General features: G+C 42.6%; 2 protein-coding genes across 2 annotated transcripts; one reads left to right on the top strand and one right to left on the bottom strand.

The window, feature by feature from the left end:
* Positions 1-7945: 7945 nt before the first annotated feature.
* On the top strand, positions 7946-10651 carry LOC111839956 (cysteine-rich PDZ-binding protein). The gene is made up of 5 exons (XM_023804301.2): positions 7946-8080; positions 8329-8394; positions 9038-9092; positions 9184-9287; positions 9422-10651. The coding sequence occupies exons 1-5, from the start codon at positions 8065-8067 to the stop codon at positions 9484-9486; spliced, it is 306 nt and encodes a 101-aa protein (XP_023660069.1). The 5' UTR covers positions 7946-8064; the 3' UTR covers positions 9487-10651.
* Positions 10652-11832: 1181 nt separating this feature from the next.
* gch2 (GTP cyclohydrolase 2) lies at positions 11833-16682 on the bottom strand. Its single transcript, XM_023804378.2, has 6 exons — positions 16240-16682; positions 15138-15247; positions 14488-14543; positions 13781-13812; positions 13479-13563; positions 11833-13368 (listed from the first exon to the last, which is right to left on the bottom strand). Exons 1-6 carry the CDS (start codon positions 16544-16546, stop codon positions 13239-13241), a joined length of 720 nt encoding a protein of 239 aa, XP_023660146.1. The 5' UTR covers positions 16547-16682; the 3' UTR covers positions 11833-13238.
* Between the last annotated feature and the right edge of the window lie 1733 nt (positions 16683-18415).

The following is an 18415-nucleotide window of genomic DNA, read 5'->3' as shown; positions in this document are numbered from 1 at the left end:
CCACTGATAATAACCAGAACATCCGCGTGTAAATGTGCGCTCACACACCCGCACACACACGCGCACACACACACACACACAGGCACACACACGCACGCACACAGGTGTGTAATTATATCTTTGTGGGGACTTTCTATTCATTTCTATGGGGAAAACTCTAATCCCAACATAACAACCTTATCCCCTCCCAGCGCTAACCTTCATCATAAGGAACCAAACAAAATACGAGACTTTGGGCATGCACACACACTTGTCTACCTGTCCCTGTGGGGAGTTTACACTGGCTCTCACAATATATGATTTCTCAAACCTATAAAACTCACATAAAATTTTCTTTACATAAAACTTACATAAAATCTTTTTTTTTTTTTTTTTTAACGATATGAGTAAAGTAGAAAGCACATAATCTCCAATTGCTGCATCTGTAAAGGAGAGGGAAGAAGAAAAAAAAAGACAAAAGATCAACAGCATCTGAAGGAAGTGCAAAAATGGATAAATAAATAAACACAAACAAAAATAAAGAATAAAGAAAATAACACAGCTATACAAACATACAAACTTGGAGGGGTGCGTGCAAGTGTGTGTGCATGCATGCTCATCTGTGTAGGTGAGGTGTGTGTTTACAACATGGAACGTACTAAATAGTGAGGGTGGGGGGCCGCAACCACACCCCACAAGAGCCAGAGGTTGGCAGAGACAGGCCCAGGGGACCCAGGACGTCCGCAGCACCCGAAGAGCACGGAGGAGCCGGGACCCCACACTCAACGACAGCCACGCCCCCACCCCAGCCGGGGGAGGAGGGTGGTCCCAGATGCAGCCCCCGCAGCCAAAAGGGCATGAGCCCCAGAGAGCCAGAGGCAACAGGCAGCCGACCCTGCGAGGGACGAAACAAAGCCAGGGCCCCTAGGACCCCAGACGGCTGGGGGCTGACTAGCCCCCGGTAGAGAGCCTCACCCAGGCCAGAGAGGCCCGAGCAGACACACCTCTCAGCCATGCACATAGACCATACACACATTCCCTCAACATACACAGACACCCCCACACAGAGACAAAAAAAATAAAATGCATAAAATCTGATAACAAAACAATTTGCCAAGGTTTGTGTGTGTATTTATAAGAATTACAGTATTCAAATAACTGGGTAGGAATCCACACTGAGGTAGAGCACTGCAGTCCAACAGAACCCCACAGTGCTGCACTGTCACCATGCAGTACAGCCCCTGTGGCCAGGTAGTGCGTCTGCACTGAGTCACACGAAAACCACCAGCCCGCGTGCGGTGTCACTAACACACCTGACCACTCAAAAAAAAAATATATATATATACATATATATATAAAATAATAGAAGCCAAGGTCCGAAGCTGTGAGAAGATCCAGGAAGGTCACCTTAGTGGAACTCACAGACAATAAATAAATCTCCTCTGTGTGAGCTTAAGGCCGAGGGGCGTCCTATTCTATTTTGTTGCATGTGTGTAGCATGGGGTGTGTGTGTGTGTGTGCATGTGTGTCCACCAGAAAGAGGTCAGCACTAACCTGCCAGGGCAAAAGGAAACACTTCAGCTAGTGTCTAATTATGCTACAGGCGGCAGTGATCCTGAGGAGAGGACTCTCACACCTCATGGCCCTAAAAACACACACACACACGGAGTTACCGCCTCAAGCACATGCCATCCCTTAATATTCAGTACAGCGACCTGCTCACCAGTCAAAGGCACATTTCCCTAGTATACGAAGCTGCTCAGCACAAGACAACGCACACAGCGACGGGGCTGAAACGCCAACGGTGTGTTACACACTCTGCTCTCCCATGAGCTTCCTTAACTGCCTTTCCGTCAAAGTATTGGAGCTGTATAAAGCTGTCTAATTTATTACTATCTTCAGTATAAAGCCCCAAGAATCAGGATGAAATATGTGGAAAGTAAGACATCATTTGAATAATTGTTCTTAGCTTACAATAAGAAAAAAAAAAAAGATTGTTGTATCTCCTAACACCCCAGAGCAGGTGATATACCTACTTATGAAAGCGTAGTCAAACCATATGGAATGAGCAAGATTTTCTGGAATTTGCAGTTACACTTGGAAGAAATACAATATTGTTTGATATGAATGGCTCCTTTGCTGCAAATAATCGTAGCAATTTTCAGCAACAGTGACGTATCACTTTGGACCCCTTAGGAGGAATCCATTAATGTGTGTGAAGGAAGGAGGGGCTCTCACAGCTATTACATCATTGGCACCTCATTTCAGAATTCAGTCACTCGTTGCATCGTTCTCTGGTTGAGGAGGTGCAGGCAGGGATACCCCATGCTGAACAGTGGGTCAGAAACAGCCACAGCTTAGATGGGTGAGATAGACGGGGGTGCTGACTGAGTTTCAACATAATGTCCATGGCCCAAGAGGAGAAACCCCAGACACCGGAGTAGTCAACTGAAAACTACCAACTGCTACATTCACCCTGAAGGGCAGCTGCAGGAGTCGTAGACCATCTGTCACACGCATTACACGTGTGTGTGCACGTGAGCTTCTGTGTGAAAGTGTGCAAGTACCTGTATGCACCCACACAGTCGTACACAGTCATATATTTTATCAAGCGTACAAGCACAGGTAGGGACTTGAACCAGCATCACAGAGCTAAAGTCCCTTGGATTGGATTTCATTCAAGCTAGGCTACCAGTAACTGTAAACAATATCACACCCTGTGTAAGGACTCTAGGCTAACAGTGAGCAACTCTTTACTGAGCTATCATCATGCCAAACTGCATATTGCCTTAACCTCTTTCTGCCTGGGCCAAAGATCTACTGTTACTATTTGCTTGCTTCTTTCTTTGTCTCTGCTAATCATTTTTGCCAGTATCACTCATAGCTGGACCACCGACAGCCCTGCTTAAGTCACACTTCTATGTTTTTGTGTGTGTTAGGTGTATATTACATTGTGGGGACCAAATGTCTCCACAATGTGATAAAAACCTGTTATTTTGTTCCCCACAAGGAGAAACTCAATTTTATGAAAATCTGAAATGTGAAAAGTCTTGCATTTTGTTTGCTTCCTTATGGTTAAGGTTAGGGCTGAGTAGGGGTTAAGTTTGTCATTGTTGGGATTATGGTTTTTCCCATAGAAATGAATGGACATTCCCCACAAAGATATGAATACGAACATGTGTGAGTGTGCAAGGGGCTGAATGTTAAACGCTGAGTCACATCCGTCCAGAGCTCCATCTTTCACCATCTCCCTCTGAGAGCACGGTCTCATTTGAGCAGCGGAGTGCATTGGCTGAGACACATATTGCAACACAATGACTCATGAACCACTATGTCAGGATTCACAGACGGTATCTACAGCCCGAGTTTCAGACCTGTCAGCATGAATGGACAGGGTGCCCCCTCTCCCCAAAGGGTGTGGACAGGTAACCCCTGTTTTAGGACTGCAACATTAGCCCTGCCAATTTCTGAGGTGGAGAAGTCCAGTCAACATGCTCATGCATGCATGGCCTTTTCAGAGAGATAACTTTTAACGTAGTTGTCATGGCAGCACAGGCCTCACGATTCTCATGTGCAGGAGTGAAATGGATGCCTGCTTTGTTGCAGATCATATTCTTCAATTTGAAATCCTACATGATGACATAATAACGAAAAAAAAAAAAAATCCCCTTCTGCTTGAGATAAGGTTAAAAATTCTAGTTCAAAATTGTTAGCCTTTTAGATGTAAGACTATTAAAAATACAGTATTATGGCATTAATATTAGCTTCAAACATGTAGAAACCAAACTGTGATTAAATAACAATTAAAGAGAAAATAAATGCCTCAGTCACTCACTAATCTCCACTTTTAGGTGCTGTAGGACAGACTCCTCATTTACTGAATCACAGAGACAGTCCAAACCATCTATCTTCACTGCTTGCATTCTAGATGTGTAAACTTCAAGCTACTGGAAGCAAAAATTACTCATTCATTGAAAACAATACATCCATTTTCTGAAACTGCTTACCTTCTGCAGGGTTGCGGGGGGCCTGGGGTCTATCCAGGAGGCTACGGGCACAAGGCAGGGAATAACCCAGGATAGGGAACCAACCCATCAGAGGGGACATTCATACACCATTCACACGTATGGGCAATTTTGGAAACTCCAATCAGCCTCAATATGTTTTTGGACTTTAGGGGGAAACTGGAATACATGGAGGAAACCCCAACAACAACATGGGGAAAACATGCAAACTCTACATATGGAACCCTGACGGAGATTTGGAGTGGGGGTGACAATGCTAACCATTGCACCACCATGCCACCCCGGAAAATGATATATAATGATATATTTTCCTATAATTTAATCAACTTTCATTATAATACATTTTCAGAAATAAGCACCGTCCAAATAAGAAAACATTCAAAAATATACCAGATCATAGACAGTAACACTTTGTATATTGTACAACAAATCCAGGTTTTCAACAGCCAGTGGAGAGCTAAACATTTTCTCAGAGTTCCCCCTAGTGTCAGTTCTGAAAATCACATGGCCAAATCTCAGGTTGTTTAAGGTCAGATTGACAGATTCTGCCAACTGCCAAGTTATGCCTAAATTTGTGGCTAGGTAAAGTGTTTCTCCCCCACAATGGAAACAGGATTGAAAACTCAAATTCACACCCACAACACTCTTCATACATTTTACCCTTCCTAAAATGAAAGTATTCTGATTAGTACAAATAACGAAATAATTTCAATGTAATTTACTATTAAAATTTTACCTCAGTGTAATTAAAACAGGGCTGCTTATTCCTGCTCCAGGAGACCTACCACCCTACGGTACTTAGGTGCAGGTGTAACACGCCTGACACAGATACTCAGGTTCTTCAGCAGCATCTCAGTATTAGAGCCAGCTATGTTGAAGCCAAGCTCTGCAGGGTGGTAGACCTCCAGGAGCAGGAATGTTTCACAGACATATTTACAGGTATTAACATTGGAATATTGTCTCCCTATATAGGGAATCTGTAGGTAGTCCTTAAACCCATTGATCCAACGACATACCCTTAACAGGTCTAAAGTATGTGTCTGGCAGAACAGGGCACAAGTGTAGGTTGGGCAGATACCCTGTTCTCAGCGCCTCCTTTACCTACAGGCAGGGGTGTCGCTAGAGATTTCAGGTCCCATAAAGGCATATCATATTTGTGTCCCCCCCAGTCCAGACCAAGCCTGTTTCCCAAATTTTCTAGGTCCCCTGTCACTCAGGGGCCCTGGGAATCGTTCTAACTTTCCACCGCCTTACGGTGCCCCTGTCTACAGGTGGTGTACATTATGAAATATCAAGAGGAAATTATGTCTATGTCTTCATGTATTCTTCAAATTTTAACAGAAAACTCACAGGCAGTGAAATATACGTGATAAAAATATAAAGAATCCTGAACAGGAGCCTTGATAGTCATTGGCATTGACACAAACTGTTTTTTACGGGTCTGTAGAGGACATGCATATACTTTTTTTTTCTTTTCGTTATCTCGAGATCACGACTTATTTTTCTCGTGATCTCGACATAACCAAAGTCGTTTTCTCGAAATCAAGACTTATTTTTTTCTTGTGATCTCGACATAACCCATGTCACTTTCCCATGATCTCGAGGTTTAGTATTATCCTCATGGACGAATGCATCAGATTTTACTTTGATCGTGGACTGTCCCAATCAATTAAAATCAGAATCAGAAGACTTTATTAATCCCAGAGGAAACTGCTCACATTGCGACTGCACAATCACATATAAACACGAAGACAAGAACAATACAATGTAAGTATAAAAATAGGAATGAAGTGTAAAACAAATTATGGCACTGTTAAATATTCTAATAAATAAAATAAAATTCTAATAAATAAAAGAAAATCTCTGTACAGGAATCTAAAGTACCTTTGTCCAAAAGTTATAGGAAAAGTAAAAGTGTATATTGCACAGTAAAGTAAAAGTATATTGCACCAATATCATAAGTGGTTATATACACTCACCTAAAGGATTATTAGGAACACCTGTTCAATTTCTCATTAATGCAATTATCTAATCAACCAATCACATGGCAGTTGCTTCAATGCATTTAGGGGTGTGGTCCTGGTCAAGACAATCTCCTGAACTCCAAACTGAATGTCAGAATGGGAAAGAAAGGTGATTTAAGCAATTTTGAGCGTGGCATGGTTGTTGGTGCCAGACGGGCCGGTCTGAGTATTTCACAATCTGCTCAGTTACTGGGATTTTCACACACAACCATTTCTAGGGTTTACAAAGAATGGTGTGCAAAGGGAAAAACATCCAGTATGCGGCAGTCCTGTGGGCGAAAATGCCTTGTTGATGCTAGAGGTCAGAGGAGAATGGGCCAACTGATTCAAGCTGATAGAAGAGCAACTTTGACTGAAATAACCACTCGTTACAACCGAGGTATGCAGCAAAGCATTTGTGAAGCCACAACACGCACAACCTTGAGGCAGATGGGCTACAACAGCAGAAGACACCACCGGGTACCACTCATCTCCACTACAAATAGGAAAAAGAGGCTACAATTTGCACGAGCTCACCAAAATTGGACAGTTGAAGACTGGAAAAATGTTGCCTGGTCTGATGAGTCTCGATTTCTGTTGAGACATTCAAATGGTAGAGTCAGAATTTGGCGTAAACAGAATGAGAACATGGATCCATCATGCCTTGTTACCACTGTGCAGGCTGGTGGTGGTGGTGTAATGGTGTGGGGGATGTTTTCTTGGCACACTTTAGGCCCCTTAGTGCCAATTGGGCATCGTTTAAATGCCACGGCCTACCTGAGCATTGTTTCTGACCATGTCCATCCCTTTATGACCAGCATGTACCCATCCTCTGATGGCTACTTCCAGCAGGATAATGCACCATGTCACAAAGCTCGAATCATTTCAAATTGGTTTCTTGAACATGACAATGAGTTCACTGTACTAAAATGGCCCCCACAGTCACCAGATCTCAACCCAATAGAGCATCTTTGGGATGTGGTGGAACGGGAGCTTCGTGCCCTGGATGTGCATCCCACAAATCTCCATCAACTGCAAGATGCTATCCTATCAATATGGGCCAACATTTCTAAAGAATGCTTTCAGCACCTTGTTGAATCAATGCCACGTAGAATTAAGGCAGTTCTGAAGGCGAAAGGGGGTCAAATACCCTATTAGTATGGTGTTCCTAATAATCCTTTAGGTGAGTGTATATTGCACTTGTTTGTAAAACAAGGGTAGACTTCAAACTGTGGGAAAAAGTCGAGATATATTGCACTGAATCATGGATACAAGGAAATAACACTGTCTGTCGGTGCTATACAGAAAATTGTCATATTAGTGTTCGTCATTTGGGAAGGAGCCTCAGAAATTTGCAACTATACTGGTCATCGGAGAAATTATAGTGCGCCTGAACGAGTAGTCGGTTTCATTACCAACCAACTGGAGAGTCCAGAACGTCTCCATGGCTACCGGGTGATGTTTGAAAGATGTCGGCTTAAAAAAAAAATAAGAAAAACATAAGTCGTGATCTCGAGATAACGAAAAGAAAAAAAAGGTGTATGCATGTCCTCTACAGACTTCCGTAGTTTTTTTTTTTTACAAAATGTAATACTTATAATTTTCTATTACTTGCCTTCTATAACAACCTATAACAAAGTAAACCTATGGGAGACGGCCTCTTCAAATATTCGACGTACTTTAATGTCATTTAATGTCAAATAATTTTACCTCAGACGTCGTCGATCGAAAATTCTTCGAATCTTATTGGTTTAAATAAACATCATTCAAGTGTCAGCGGCCTTGGGTGAACCAATCAGGACAGCGGAAGTTGTAGCCGTGTTTAAGGGTATCGTGAATCTGGTATATTTCCAGGCCGTTGTACTTCATACTGACGATAATACTGTATGGGCTTCAGAGCCAACATGGCGAAGTGACATGTACAGTTTCATGTTGGACTTGAGAGCCCGCCTCTTGATTGAAACCGGAAATGCAATTCAGGAAATGATCGGGTTTGTTTTTAAATACACTCAACTAGACAAGTAAAGCGTGTTTGTCATTAATAAGGAAATAAAACAATGGTTTGTGAAAAATGTGAGTATCCAAATATTTTTTTATAGTTCATGGATATGCATTTAAACGATGCTATGTAGGAATTTAATTATAGATAGCTAACCTGATTAATGGTGATACAAGTTATCTAGTTACAGGCAAAATAGCTTGCACTTACTGTTCGCAAATATTTCACCGGTAATATTTTGAATAGGTGTTAGTGTTGTAAGCTGTGCCGTATAAATCTTATGCATTAGCCAAACTATGATAGTTTACGTGCGTTTTAATAGGTGAAAAGAAACTCGGCCGAGTCATCACTCCAGATACATGGAAGGACGGTGCTCGGAACACAACAGGTAATGTTATTGATGTCAAGCATGGAAAGTTAAGATACACAGCGGTCATACTTTTTCGCTAAACCTGTAACCGGAGGGTATTCCATGAAGCAGAATTTCTCAGTTAGCTGGGTTAACTTAGAAGTCATGACTGTCCAATAAGAGTTTGGGTAAAGAGCATTCCTATTGGGCAATCATGACTTCTAGCTTAAGTTAGCCTAGCTTCCTGAGAAATCTTGCTTCATGGAACACCCCCCAGCTTTTCACAGACCATGGCATGTTCCACAAAACATGATTTCTCAATTAGCTGGATAATTTAAGCCAGAAGTCCTGATAGTCCAATATTTATTTATTTATTTATTTGTGATTATTTGTCATTGTTGACACACCACAGCACACAGTGCACAACAACAAAATGTGTCCTCTGCATTTAACCCATATGTGACTTTTCGTGACATAGCAGGGGGCAGCTAATTCAGCGCCCGGGGAGCAGTGCTTGGGGGCGGTACCTTGCTCGGGGTACCTCAGTGGTGTCTTGCTGGTCGGGGATTTGAACCTGCAATCTTCCGATTACGAGTGCGCTTCCCTAACCATTAATAAGAGCTTAGGCAAGCAGCATTCCTATTGGACAGTCCTATTGAACCTCTGGGTTTTTACTTTTCAGAAAGTGGTGGGCGCAAGCTGAATGAAAACAAAGCCCTGACATCCAAAAAGGGAAGGTATGATTCTGTCATAGTTTCCTTCTCTGAGTTGACACTGCACTTCTGAGTCATTGACATGGGTGTGTTTGTACCCATTAACTGCTGACAGGTTTGACCCTTATGGGAAGTCTCGATTTGCCACGTGTCGGATTTGCAAGAGTTCTGTGCATCAGCCGGGCTCAAATTATTGCCAGGGATGTGCCTACAAGAAAGGTAAATGAGTCTCTAATATTAATAGTATCGTGATGGTGCTGCATCAGCATGACTTTTGAGGCTGTGAGTGGTGAATGAAGATAATTCTCCATTTATTTTCTTTCACCATGTTCTTTTAATGTGTCTGTTGGCAGGAATATGTGCCATGTGTGGAAAGAAGGTACTGGACACCAAGAACTATAAGCAGACATCTGTGTAACTGCCCAGCGGTGTAGCTTCTCTTGTGCTCTGTGTGTGCCTGATCTCTCGCCCAGGGAAAACACCAGTTTCACCAGATTTGCAGTGGTCTGCCACCAGCTGCATAGCTCCTTTATGATAAGGGCCCCGATGACTGATCACACAGAAGCCAATGCAGGGTGCTGCCACATTCACCAGTGAATTAACAGTTAACAGTTTATAGATAGTGTTGAGTGTTTTTGTGCCTATAACTGTGCAGAGATTAGAACTATCATGGGAGTATCATCCTTTGAAGCAATACAAAGACTTAAACTGTTTAATGTCACAAATATGACAATTTGTTATCCCTGCTCGTATTTTATTTTACAGTGAATATTATGTAAGTATGCAAAATGGTATATATATTTTAATCATCTTATGCTGATCAGTAGACATCATCTCTAGAATTTTGAATGGATTTGACTGCGATTTACCTGCATGAGTATAATAGGGACTGGTTGGAGAGATCTTAATAGACAGAGGGTCGATCCCATATTCTGTTCATAAACGTTTTGTCCCCCACCCTTATGAAACCCTCTGCGTAAAGCACAGTGCCATTCGCAGCCAATGCAGCTGACGTGTAGAACCATTGCTGTCCAGTTGACGTGGGTCTGCAGCCTGGGAGACTTTTCAGACTGGAGCCTGTCACTGGGAAGGTCAGCGTCTCCAGGCAGAGATGTACATTTTGACATTTAAATACCATTTGTGCCCTGAAGCCACACAAGTGTTTCTCAGTATTCTGTTTATGTATTTCTTTTACTCCAGACTACTCATTAGTTTAGAGAATCTTGATTGAGGCTTATGATAGAATAATATAAATGTAATTTTACACATTTGCCTGTTTCTTAAGCATGTGTTTTACTCTGAAATTAATTGTTTATGAGCGGTTTATGGAGTAGAATTTCCATGAATAGGGGTAAGTCATATCTAATGGATGGACAAACTGGTCTGCATGCTATGTGTGGAAAAGGCTCAGGAGCCTGTGGAGATGCACATGTTTGGACAAGCTAGCATGTATTCATTAATCTTCCATTGACAGTCAGACTGTTCTTTTAGATGCAGTGTGTCATTGTAGATTTTAGATAAGGGTGTATGCTTGAATGATACTGGAAGCAATGACTGGAATAAAGAAAGAATGAACGATGAAACATCCGTGTCTGCAGACTATTTTCGTAAGTAGTAATTGTTTTTATATGAGTTAATTACGTGCTGGTGTCAGGAAGCTATTATGTTATGGCCATGTTCGGGAAATGCTCACCAGGAAATCAAGACATGGGGCAGGACAGCCTAACTGGCTTATAGTCAAAGAATTTGGTAAGTCACTTGGGACAAATTGACTCCGGTTGTGCCGTGAAAATTAGGGCTGACATTTAGCTTTTCCAGGCAGCCAGTACTTTAGTAATGGTGTTGTGCTAGTTGTAGTTAGCAGGGTTATTAATTATTGTTAAAGAAAACTAAAAAATATAAGAAAAGGTTTTCATAAAATGAATGATATAGAGCTAAACGGTAACTACAAATATTTCTTCCAAAACATAAAAAACACAATCTTTTAAGTATAGTTGTTAAATAACATTTAAATAAAGTATTGATTTGTTTTCTTTCCTCCTTGGTGGAAATTGTCTAAGTCTTTAGATGACTTAGTGATACCTGGAACATGTTTTGCCAATTTTGAGGACATTAGTGCACTGTGTATTCATGTAGGATTCTCTAAGGATCAAACACGTGATACAGCTCTGCAACTTCAGTTTATCCTTAGAAATAAAATCACTCAAACTGAAACAAAAATACATAAAATATTCTAAACAAAAACTAATTAAAACCCACATTGAAAAATATTTAAAACTACACTGTATTTCAAATGAAAATTGAAAATATTAAATATTAAAATAAAACTATAGTGACACTGAGAGTCTCACAGAGGAATACTTAATTTTTTTTATGAATTTGAGCTTTATATTCCCCCAGTACTTCAAAAGCACGGAGTACTGACTGCTAATGTGGCTGCTTAACAGAATAAAAATATGAACTTGTAACTCATTATAGCACAGGTGTCAGACTCCAGTCCTGGGGGGCCGGAGTCCTGCACATTTTTGGGTTTCCCCTCATTTAACACACCTGATTCAACTTCTTGTGCTAATTACCACACAGCTCTTGAGCTGAATCATTTGCGGTGGAACAGGGAAAGAACTAAAGCTACACAGGGCTGTGGCCCCCCAGGACTGCAGTTTGACACCCCTGCATTATAGACAATGTTCTTTAACATATCAGAAGCATAGTAATCTATCCTTTCATGTAAACACACACAATACAAAATAATAAGGCACAAGGCTTGGTAACTTAAAATTTTATTTAGTTCTTAAGAAACATTGGTACAATTCGTCATACTGTAAATGAGTGACAAGTTAATGCGGTGGCACAAGTGATCCTGGGCCTACCCATTCACTGTTCACAGCAAGTGATACGGTATGACAAAACTATTGGGTCTCACAGGTATGTGTGTGCGTGGTTAGATCAATCAGAGGAAATGTGCTGGTGAGAGGCAAAGAGATTTTTCTTGCTCTTTGTTCATTTGGTTTTAGCCATTTAAAAACTCACAAAAAATATGAAGTTCAGTCTGTAGTGTGATTTTGTCACGAAATGAATTGTCACGGGATTGGCCCACCTGATTTTCTGCTGGCCCACCCAGTGTTCTGGCACTGCTATTGGTGATAGGCTAATGTCAACATCCAATCCAGCCTTTACTGTGATGTTTAAGAAAAAAAACCTACAGAATGTGTGTCAGAAATTAACAAGTTGTGCTTCCCCCCTTACAGATTACTTACAGTATTCTGATGTGGAGGTACACATAAAAAAATTCTGGTTCATAAATATACCGCAGATTTACATATGTGCCCGAAAGCAGACCAAGGTACTCAAAAAAGTTAGTCTTGTTTCACAGTGAATGCAAATACCATGAGATATTTCACTCTCTACTACAGTGTTTCCCCCAGACAGTCCACATTTTCGCTCCCTCCTAGCTCCCTGTCAGACAGTCCACATTTTCGCTCCCTCCCAGGTCCCTGCCAGACAGTCCACGTTTTCGCTCCCTCCTAGCTCCCTGTCAGACAGTTCTTGTTTTCTCTCTCTCCTAGCTCCCTGCCAGACAGTCCACATTTTTGCTCCCTTCCAGCTCCCTGCCAGACAGTCCACGTTTTCGCTCCTTCCCAGCTCCCTGCCACAGTCCACGTTTTCGCTCCCTCCTAGCTCCCTGCCAAACAGTCCATGTTTTCGCTCCCTCCCAGCTCCCTGCCAAACAGTCCATGTTTTCTCTCCCTCCCAGCTCCTTGCCAGCCAGTCCACGTTTTCGCTCTCTCCTAGCTCCCTGCCAGACAGTCCACATTTTCTCTCCCTCCCAGCTCCCTGCCAGACAGTATATTTTTGCAAAAATGTGGACTATCAGGGTCCCCAAGGACCAGGTTGGGAAAAACTGCTCTACCAGATGTTGTTAAACCCCGAGTATCAGCTGTGATTTGATTTGTAACTCGTGATTGTGATTTATGACTGACAACAGACCCTACATGTAGGGCTTTTTTATCAGCACCAGAACAAAAAAGAAAACACTAGCAGGACCCTGACCTCCAAACAGATGGTTTGTTGACTTGATCACTGGGGAGAGAGGAAATATGGCCTGGGTGACCTAGGCAACTGTGAAGAGGGTACTGCTAGCGTCTGAGGGTCGGTTGAGGTAGAAGATGTTTATTTGCTTTTGACCAGAGCCAGGAACTCCTCGCGAGTCTTGTGGTCCTCCCGGAAGATGCCCAGCATGGTGCTGGTGACCGTCTGGCTGTTTATCTTCTGCACACCCCGCATGATCATGCACATATGACTGCAAGACACAGAGAGGCAAGTATGCCATTAGCATGAGGTGACGAGTTACGTCCAGCTGTGGTTGCATCTGCACCAGTGCAATATAGCGGACCGCAATATAACACTCACACTGCTTCAATGATCACCACCACTCCAGTCGGCTGCAGCGCCTCTGAAATAGCCGTCGCGATCTGCTTGGTCAGGCGCTCCTGGACTGTGGGGCACATGTCAAGCCAATCATGAAGCTGGTAAGGCCCGGAACACGGCAGCTTGTTAAAAGAAGAGCATGGCAGAAACAAATGGGGTACTAGGAAATGGTGACCAAAGGCAACGTGGCAGAAGAGAGCGATTCAGCCTGCGAACATGGAGGGCAAACCTGCTGAGCAGGAAATGTACGGCAATGGGGCATTATGAAGGAACCACGAGGTTACCTTGAAGTCTCCGGCTGTAGATCTCAACAATTCTGAAAGAAAACACAAGAAAAGAATGAAAATGAGTTTTAAAAAAATCATTTATTACAAAAAATTAAACATTCTGGGAAAGAAAGTCTTTGAAATTAATGAGGTGTTTTTGAATGTTACATTGTACTCAAATTTGCTTTATAGCAGAAATAACAATTTCAAAATGGATTTTACAGACAGTAAATATAGTTCACGTTCAGGCATGAGGAGTAAGCCTCTTGAAATCGACGTGACCCTTGAGCTGAGCATGACTAACACCATGGATTCCAGCAATGTTGGAGGAAAAAGTGACTGTCAATTAAGGGTTGTGGAAGGTTGTCTTGATTAGTGCCCTTCCAAAAAGACATGCTTTGGCTTAGTGAGGTTGGGATGGGGGCATCCTGGTGGCCCATGGGCCCAGAGAGAGGGAGCCTCTTTGGAGAGCAGCAATAGAGGATTTCCTTAGGGCTGAGAGCCAGGCCAGCATGTATTCCACGATGGTGGTTTTATTCCTAAGCTTCCAAGTCAATTGATTGAAACACCACCACCCATTTCTCACTACATCTCTACCAGTGGAATAGCCCAGCATGGTCAGACACGGGAGGCTTGGGCTGTTCTCACACTCTGCTGCTTGCTCTCTGCGTTTTCATGAACTTATGACTTCATATGGATAACTTTTGCATTTTGTGGGGGCTCACCTTGCCAGTTTGCTTAAGCCAACCACCTTCTTGTTTGGAAGATACCCAATGTGGACCTGTGGGATTAGACAGCATCTGAAATGAAGGGCTTGTACAGTATCAAACTCTCCAGTTATCCTCCATATAACAAATTCCATGATAAACTGTACAGACGCCGCAATCTTGAAACACAAAACTGAAGCATCATAGAAAGAAAATTCCATGGATTGCTGTATTATATACATGTGTGTATTCTAGCTGCAACAATGAGATAATCTCAGTGATGAAGAATCAGATTAAATGAAGCAGGAAAGACCATCAGAGTGTGAAGTGATAACAAATGAATGCTTGTATAACATATAGTCGACTCTTTTACTTGAACAAGATGAACACTACCAAGCTGTTCGGTGGAAGAGGGAAGTCACAGAGAAATATTTTTATTTTATAACAAACAATTGGCCATCTAAATAAATATGCTGAGCTGTAGCTGTGTTAATTCCTGTGGTCTGTTTTAGTGGAAACAAGGGCAGCAGTAAGAAAAAACTAAATCAATTCATATTTCTCTGTACCAGTAAACCGCAATCCATTTCCTTGTTCTGCTAGACTGACTGCCTTGCACCTCTGTCATTCCTGTCCATTTTTTAATTGAATCCACCCCTTTGCCTACATACCTTGCCAAAGAAGGGCACTAGGTGATGCTCACACAAAGAGAACATATCGATGTCCTTCACGATCACCATCTCATCGTGGTCCTCATCAAATATGGCGTCGTTCAGAATGTCTATGAGGAGACATGGAACGGCATGGATCACTGTGAGTTTGGTGTCAGGGCACACATTTTCTACTAACTGGTTCTCACATGATTTATACAGCAGGGTTTCCCAGTTCCGGTCCTGTAGAGCCAGTCTGCAACACAGTTTGCAGTTTTCCCTGCTCAAACACACCTACTAAACCTGGCAATTAGCTGGTGAGCTGAATAAGGTGTGTTTGAGCAGGAAAATCTGCAAACTGTGTCACAGACTAACACTGCAGGACCGGAATTGGGGAACCCTGCTGTTGAACATGTGAGATCCTGAATCTCAAAATCAGAGTCAGATTTACTGGCCAAGTGTTAACATACAAAAGGAATTTAGTTCCGGCCTGATGGCATCTCTCAAGTTAGACAGACAATACACAGACATTAATTATATAATTTACCCACAATACATAATATACAAGGCATGTACAGGTTACATACAAGACAAGTCCCAGCAAAAAGCAGGAGGTATGGGAAAAAGATTGTACAATACAGTATTTTTAAGTGTGAGACAGGGTGTAAAGACAAGAGTAGCGATGACAATAGTTTCATTCCACCCTGAACATCCCCTGTGAACAATCCACCCTCTTGTCTTTTCTCTTTATTACATATTTATCGCCATTTGACAGGTAATCTCATGCTGGGATTCGCAGTTATTGATTATAGTTTAATAAAGTTAACCCTGTTGTCTGTAAAAATATTCATCCGCTTGTTTGAAGAATAGACAATGGAGATCTATTACGATGAATTGTTTACTAGAAGGAAATAAATGTATGACCTGATTACAGCTTCTTTGTTGCAGTGCCGGTAGAACGGCTTTTTCCTGCTTTAAAATAAACTGGGTCTGGATTACATCCACCCTGCTTGGATGTAAAGCGGATTATTAAAAACTGTTAAAAGATAGTAGCGAATTTATAACTTTTTTCTCGTACGTCGGGCTAATACCGCTCTGAGCTGTCATCGGTCACGGCGCTTACCGTACACGGATTCGTGGTAACCCTTAGTAAGAAACTGCATCGCTTTGGCTGCTCGGGCCGGCGTTCGCAGAAGCCCCTGGCGGTCGGTGTCCTCCCCTATCCCCCGGAGGATGGTAGCGTAGGCAGCCTCCAGCACCGGTAGCCTGGACTCATCCTCCGACTCCTTGCGAGACGTCTCTTGGTTGCGTTGCACCGCGGCTTTTTTCGAGTTTACCGAGAGCTCGGTGAACTCTTTCAAGCACTGAAGATCGGTGACAAGCTTAGAATTGCCTAACCCATTCATTCCCGTATATGCCCGGTATTCCATTTTATTTTAAGTTACGACTGCTTTTTTTTTGTAAAACAAGAGGTAATTACAATATGGATATAGGTGAGGTCAAAGCTGCTCTCTAGCGCTACTTTATTAAACTGTGCCGTAAGTGCTCAGTGCGCTCAGTGCTGCCGTTCCCCTTCCAACTGCCGTATTTATAGGCCAACAAGTTATGCAATCTTGGACAATTTGCTTGAATAATTTCGTCATCCGTGCCAGCTTTGTATTTTTGAAGTGGCATCAAGCACTTACAGTTGTCATAGTATATTATATAGGCATATCTAATAAAAATGAAAAACACAAGGGCTAAACGAAATGATGTGGTAAATTGATTTAGAAATCCCATACTTTCATTTTGAACTGGCAGGAGATTATTACGATCATGATGAATATTATCAAGATTATGATTATGACTGTGATTATTATCATTGCATGCTTAGAATGGTGGCTCGGTGGTTAGCACTATTGCTTCGCACCTACAGGGCTGTCGGTGTGATTCCCAACTCCTCCTGTGTATGCAGTTTGCATGTTCTCCCCTCCTCATGTGGGTTTCTGCTGGGTACTTTGTTTTTCAAACACATATAGTGTATGTTTGGCTATGCGCCTTGAGATGGATATTGCATATTTATTAATTTATTATAAAATATTTGATAGCTATTATACAAGAAAAAATAATACTCCACCTACATGGTGGCATTTCGTTTCTGTCACAGACTCGGGGCATGGCACAGGCAAGAAAAAAGGAGGTGACAATCCACTGTACTAGGGTGAATTCACGGGCGATTACGTCACCCACGTGGCATTTATTATAATATATAATATATTATAATATTCTGGGAAGTTGTAATTGTGGATTAATTTTGATCACGTGTGGACTGATCATCCTGAAATTCAGATCAATCGTCCATGATTCACCCCGAATGTTACTAGACTGCACGAACACATTATTTACCGATCCCCTGTAAAAAAACCCTATTTCGCCATAAATTACTTGGGCTCATAAAAGAAGCCAAGATGCTAATCTGGGCCATTAGATCGGCATGCAGAATGCTTATCTTGGTTTCGGGTGATAGGGGGGGGGTCGGTATACAGCACCCTATATTACCTTTAGGGGGGAACAGGGAGGCATTGCGCAAAGACACCTGGTGTTACGCCAATGCGTAAGCGAACAAGCAGGAAGCGGGGAAGCAGACGAATGGAGCCGTAAATACGAGTAAATCGGGTTTATTCGGACGAATGGAGAACAGCACAGTACGTACGTTAATGACAGATCTGGGAAGCAGCGGTAGACGTGGACTAATATATACTAAACCAGGGTTCTTCAACTCTGGACCTCGATTCCAAATCCAGGCCATGTTTTCAGTTCTCCCAGGTAGTTGTTTAATAATTACTGATTCTGATTAGTCAGAGGCTTCACACCTGACTGACAGGTAAAGGAAGGCTGGAAAACCAGCAGTGCTTGGACCTCGAGGACCGTGAGTTGAATAATCCTGCACCAAACAGACCAAACCTAACATCAAACTGCTGGGAACAATCAGGGTAATACATGTGGGTAATGAGGGGGCGTGGCACACATGAGGATCAGACGAGCCGGGCGCGACAACACCCCCCCCCCCCCCCCCCGCATTCCGGGCACGCCTCAGGGGAGGCGACGGACGAGAAGAGACCGGGGACACGGGACCTGAAAAACAAGAGCAAACATCAATGAGGGACCGGGAACAGAACAGAAACACAGAACAAGCACAGGGGCAGAAACCAAGACAGAATCTGACCAAGGACAGGAAACGCAGACAGGCACACAAGAAAGGGTGAGACAGAGGGCACAGAGAACTGAGGCACTACAGGGGGACGAGGAGCAGAGACAGG

Source organism: Paramormyrops kingsleyae, chromosome 3 (genome assembly GCF_048594095.1).
Source record: "Paramormyrops kingsleyae isolate MSU_618 chromosome 3, PKINGS_0.4, whole genome shotgun sequence".
NCBI lineage: Eukaryota > Metazoa > Chordata > Actinopteri > Osteoglossiformes > Mormyridae > Paramormyrops > Paramormyrops kingsleyae.
The sequence above is the reverse complement of the archived record's forward strand: the minus strand, read 5'-3'. Positions and strand labels throughout refer to the sequence as shown.

Bases quoted from the DNA above. Each gene is read 5' to 3' on its own strand.
- LOC111839956 (XM_023804301.2), top strand. The intron at 9,093-9,183 runs GTATGATTCTGT...AACTGCTGACAG, and splicing joins CTGACATCCAAAAAGGGAAG to GTTTGACCCTTATGGGAAGT. The intron at 9,288-9,421 runs GTAAATGAGTCT...GTCTGTTGGCAG, and splicing joins GGGATGTGCCTACAAGAAAG to GAATATGTGCCATGTGTGGA.
- gch2 (XM_023804378.2), bottom strand. From the start codon at position 16,546: ATGGAATACCGGGCATATACGGGAATGAATGGGTTAGGCAATTCTAAG. The intron at 14,544-15,137 runs GTATGTAGGCAA...CTAATCCCACAG, and splicing joins TAGTGCCCTTCTTTGGCAAG to GTCCACATTGGGTATCTTCC. The intron at 13,369-13,478 runs GTGAGTGTTATA...TGTGTCTTGCAG, and splicing joins GTGGTGATCATTGAAGCAGT to TCATATGTGCATGATCATGC.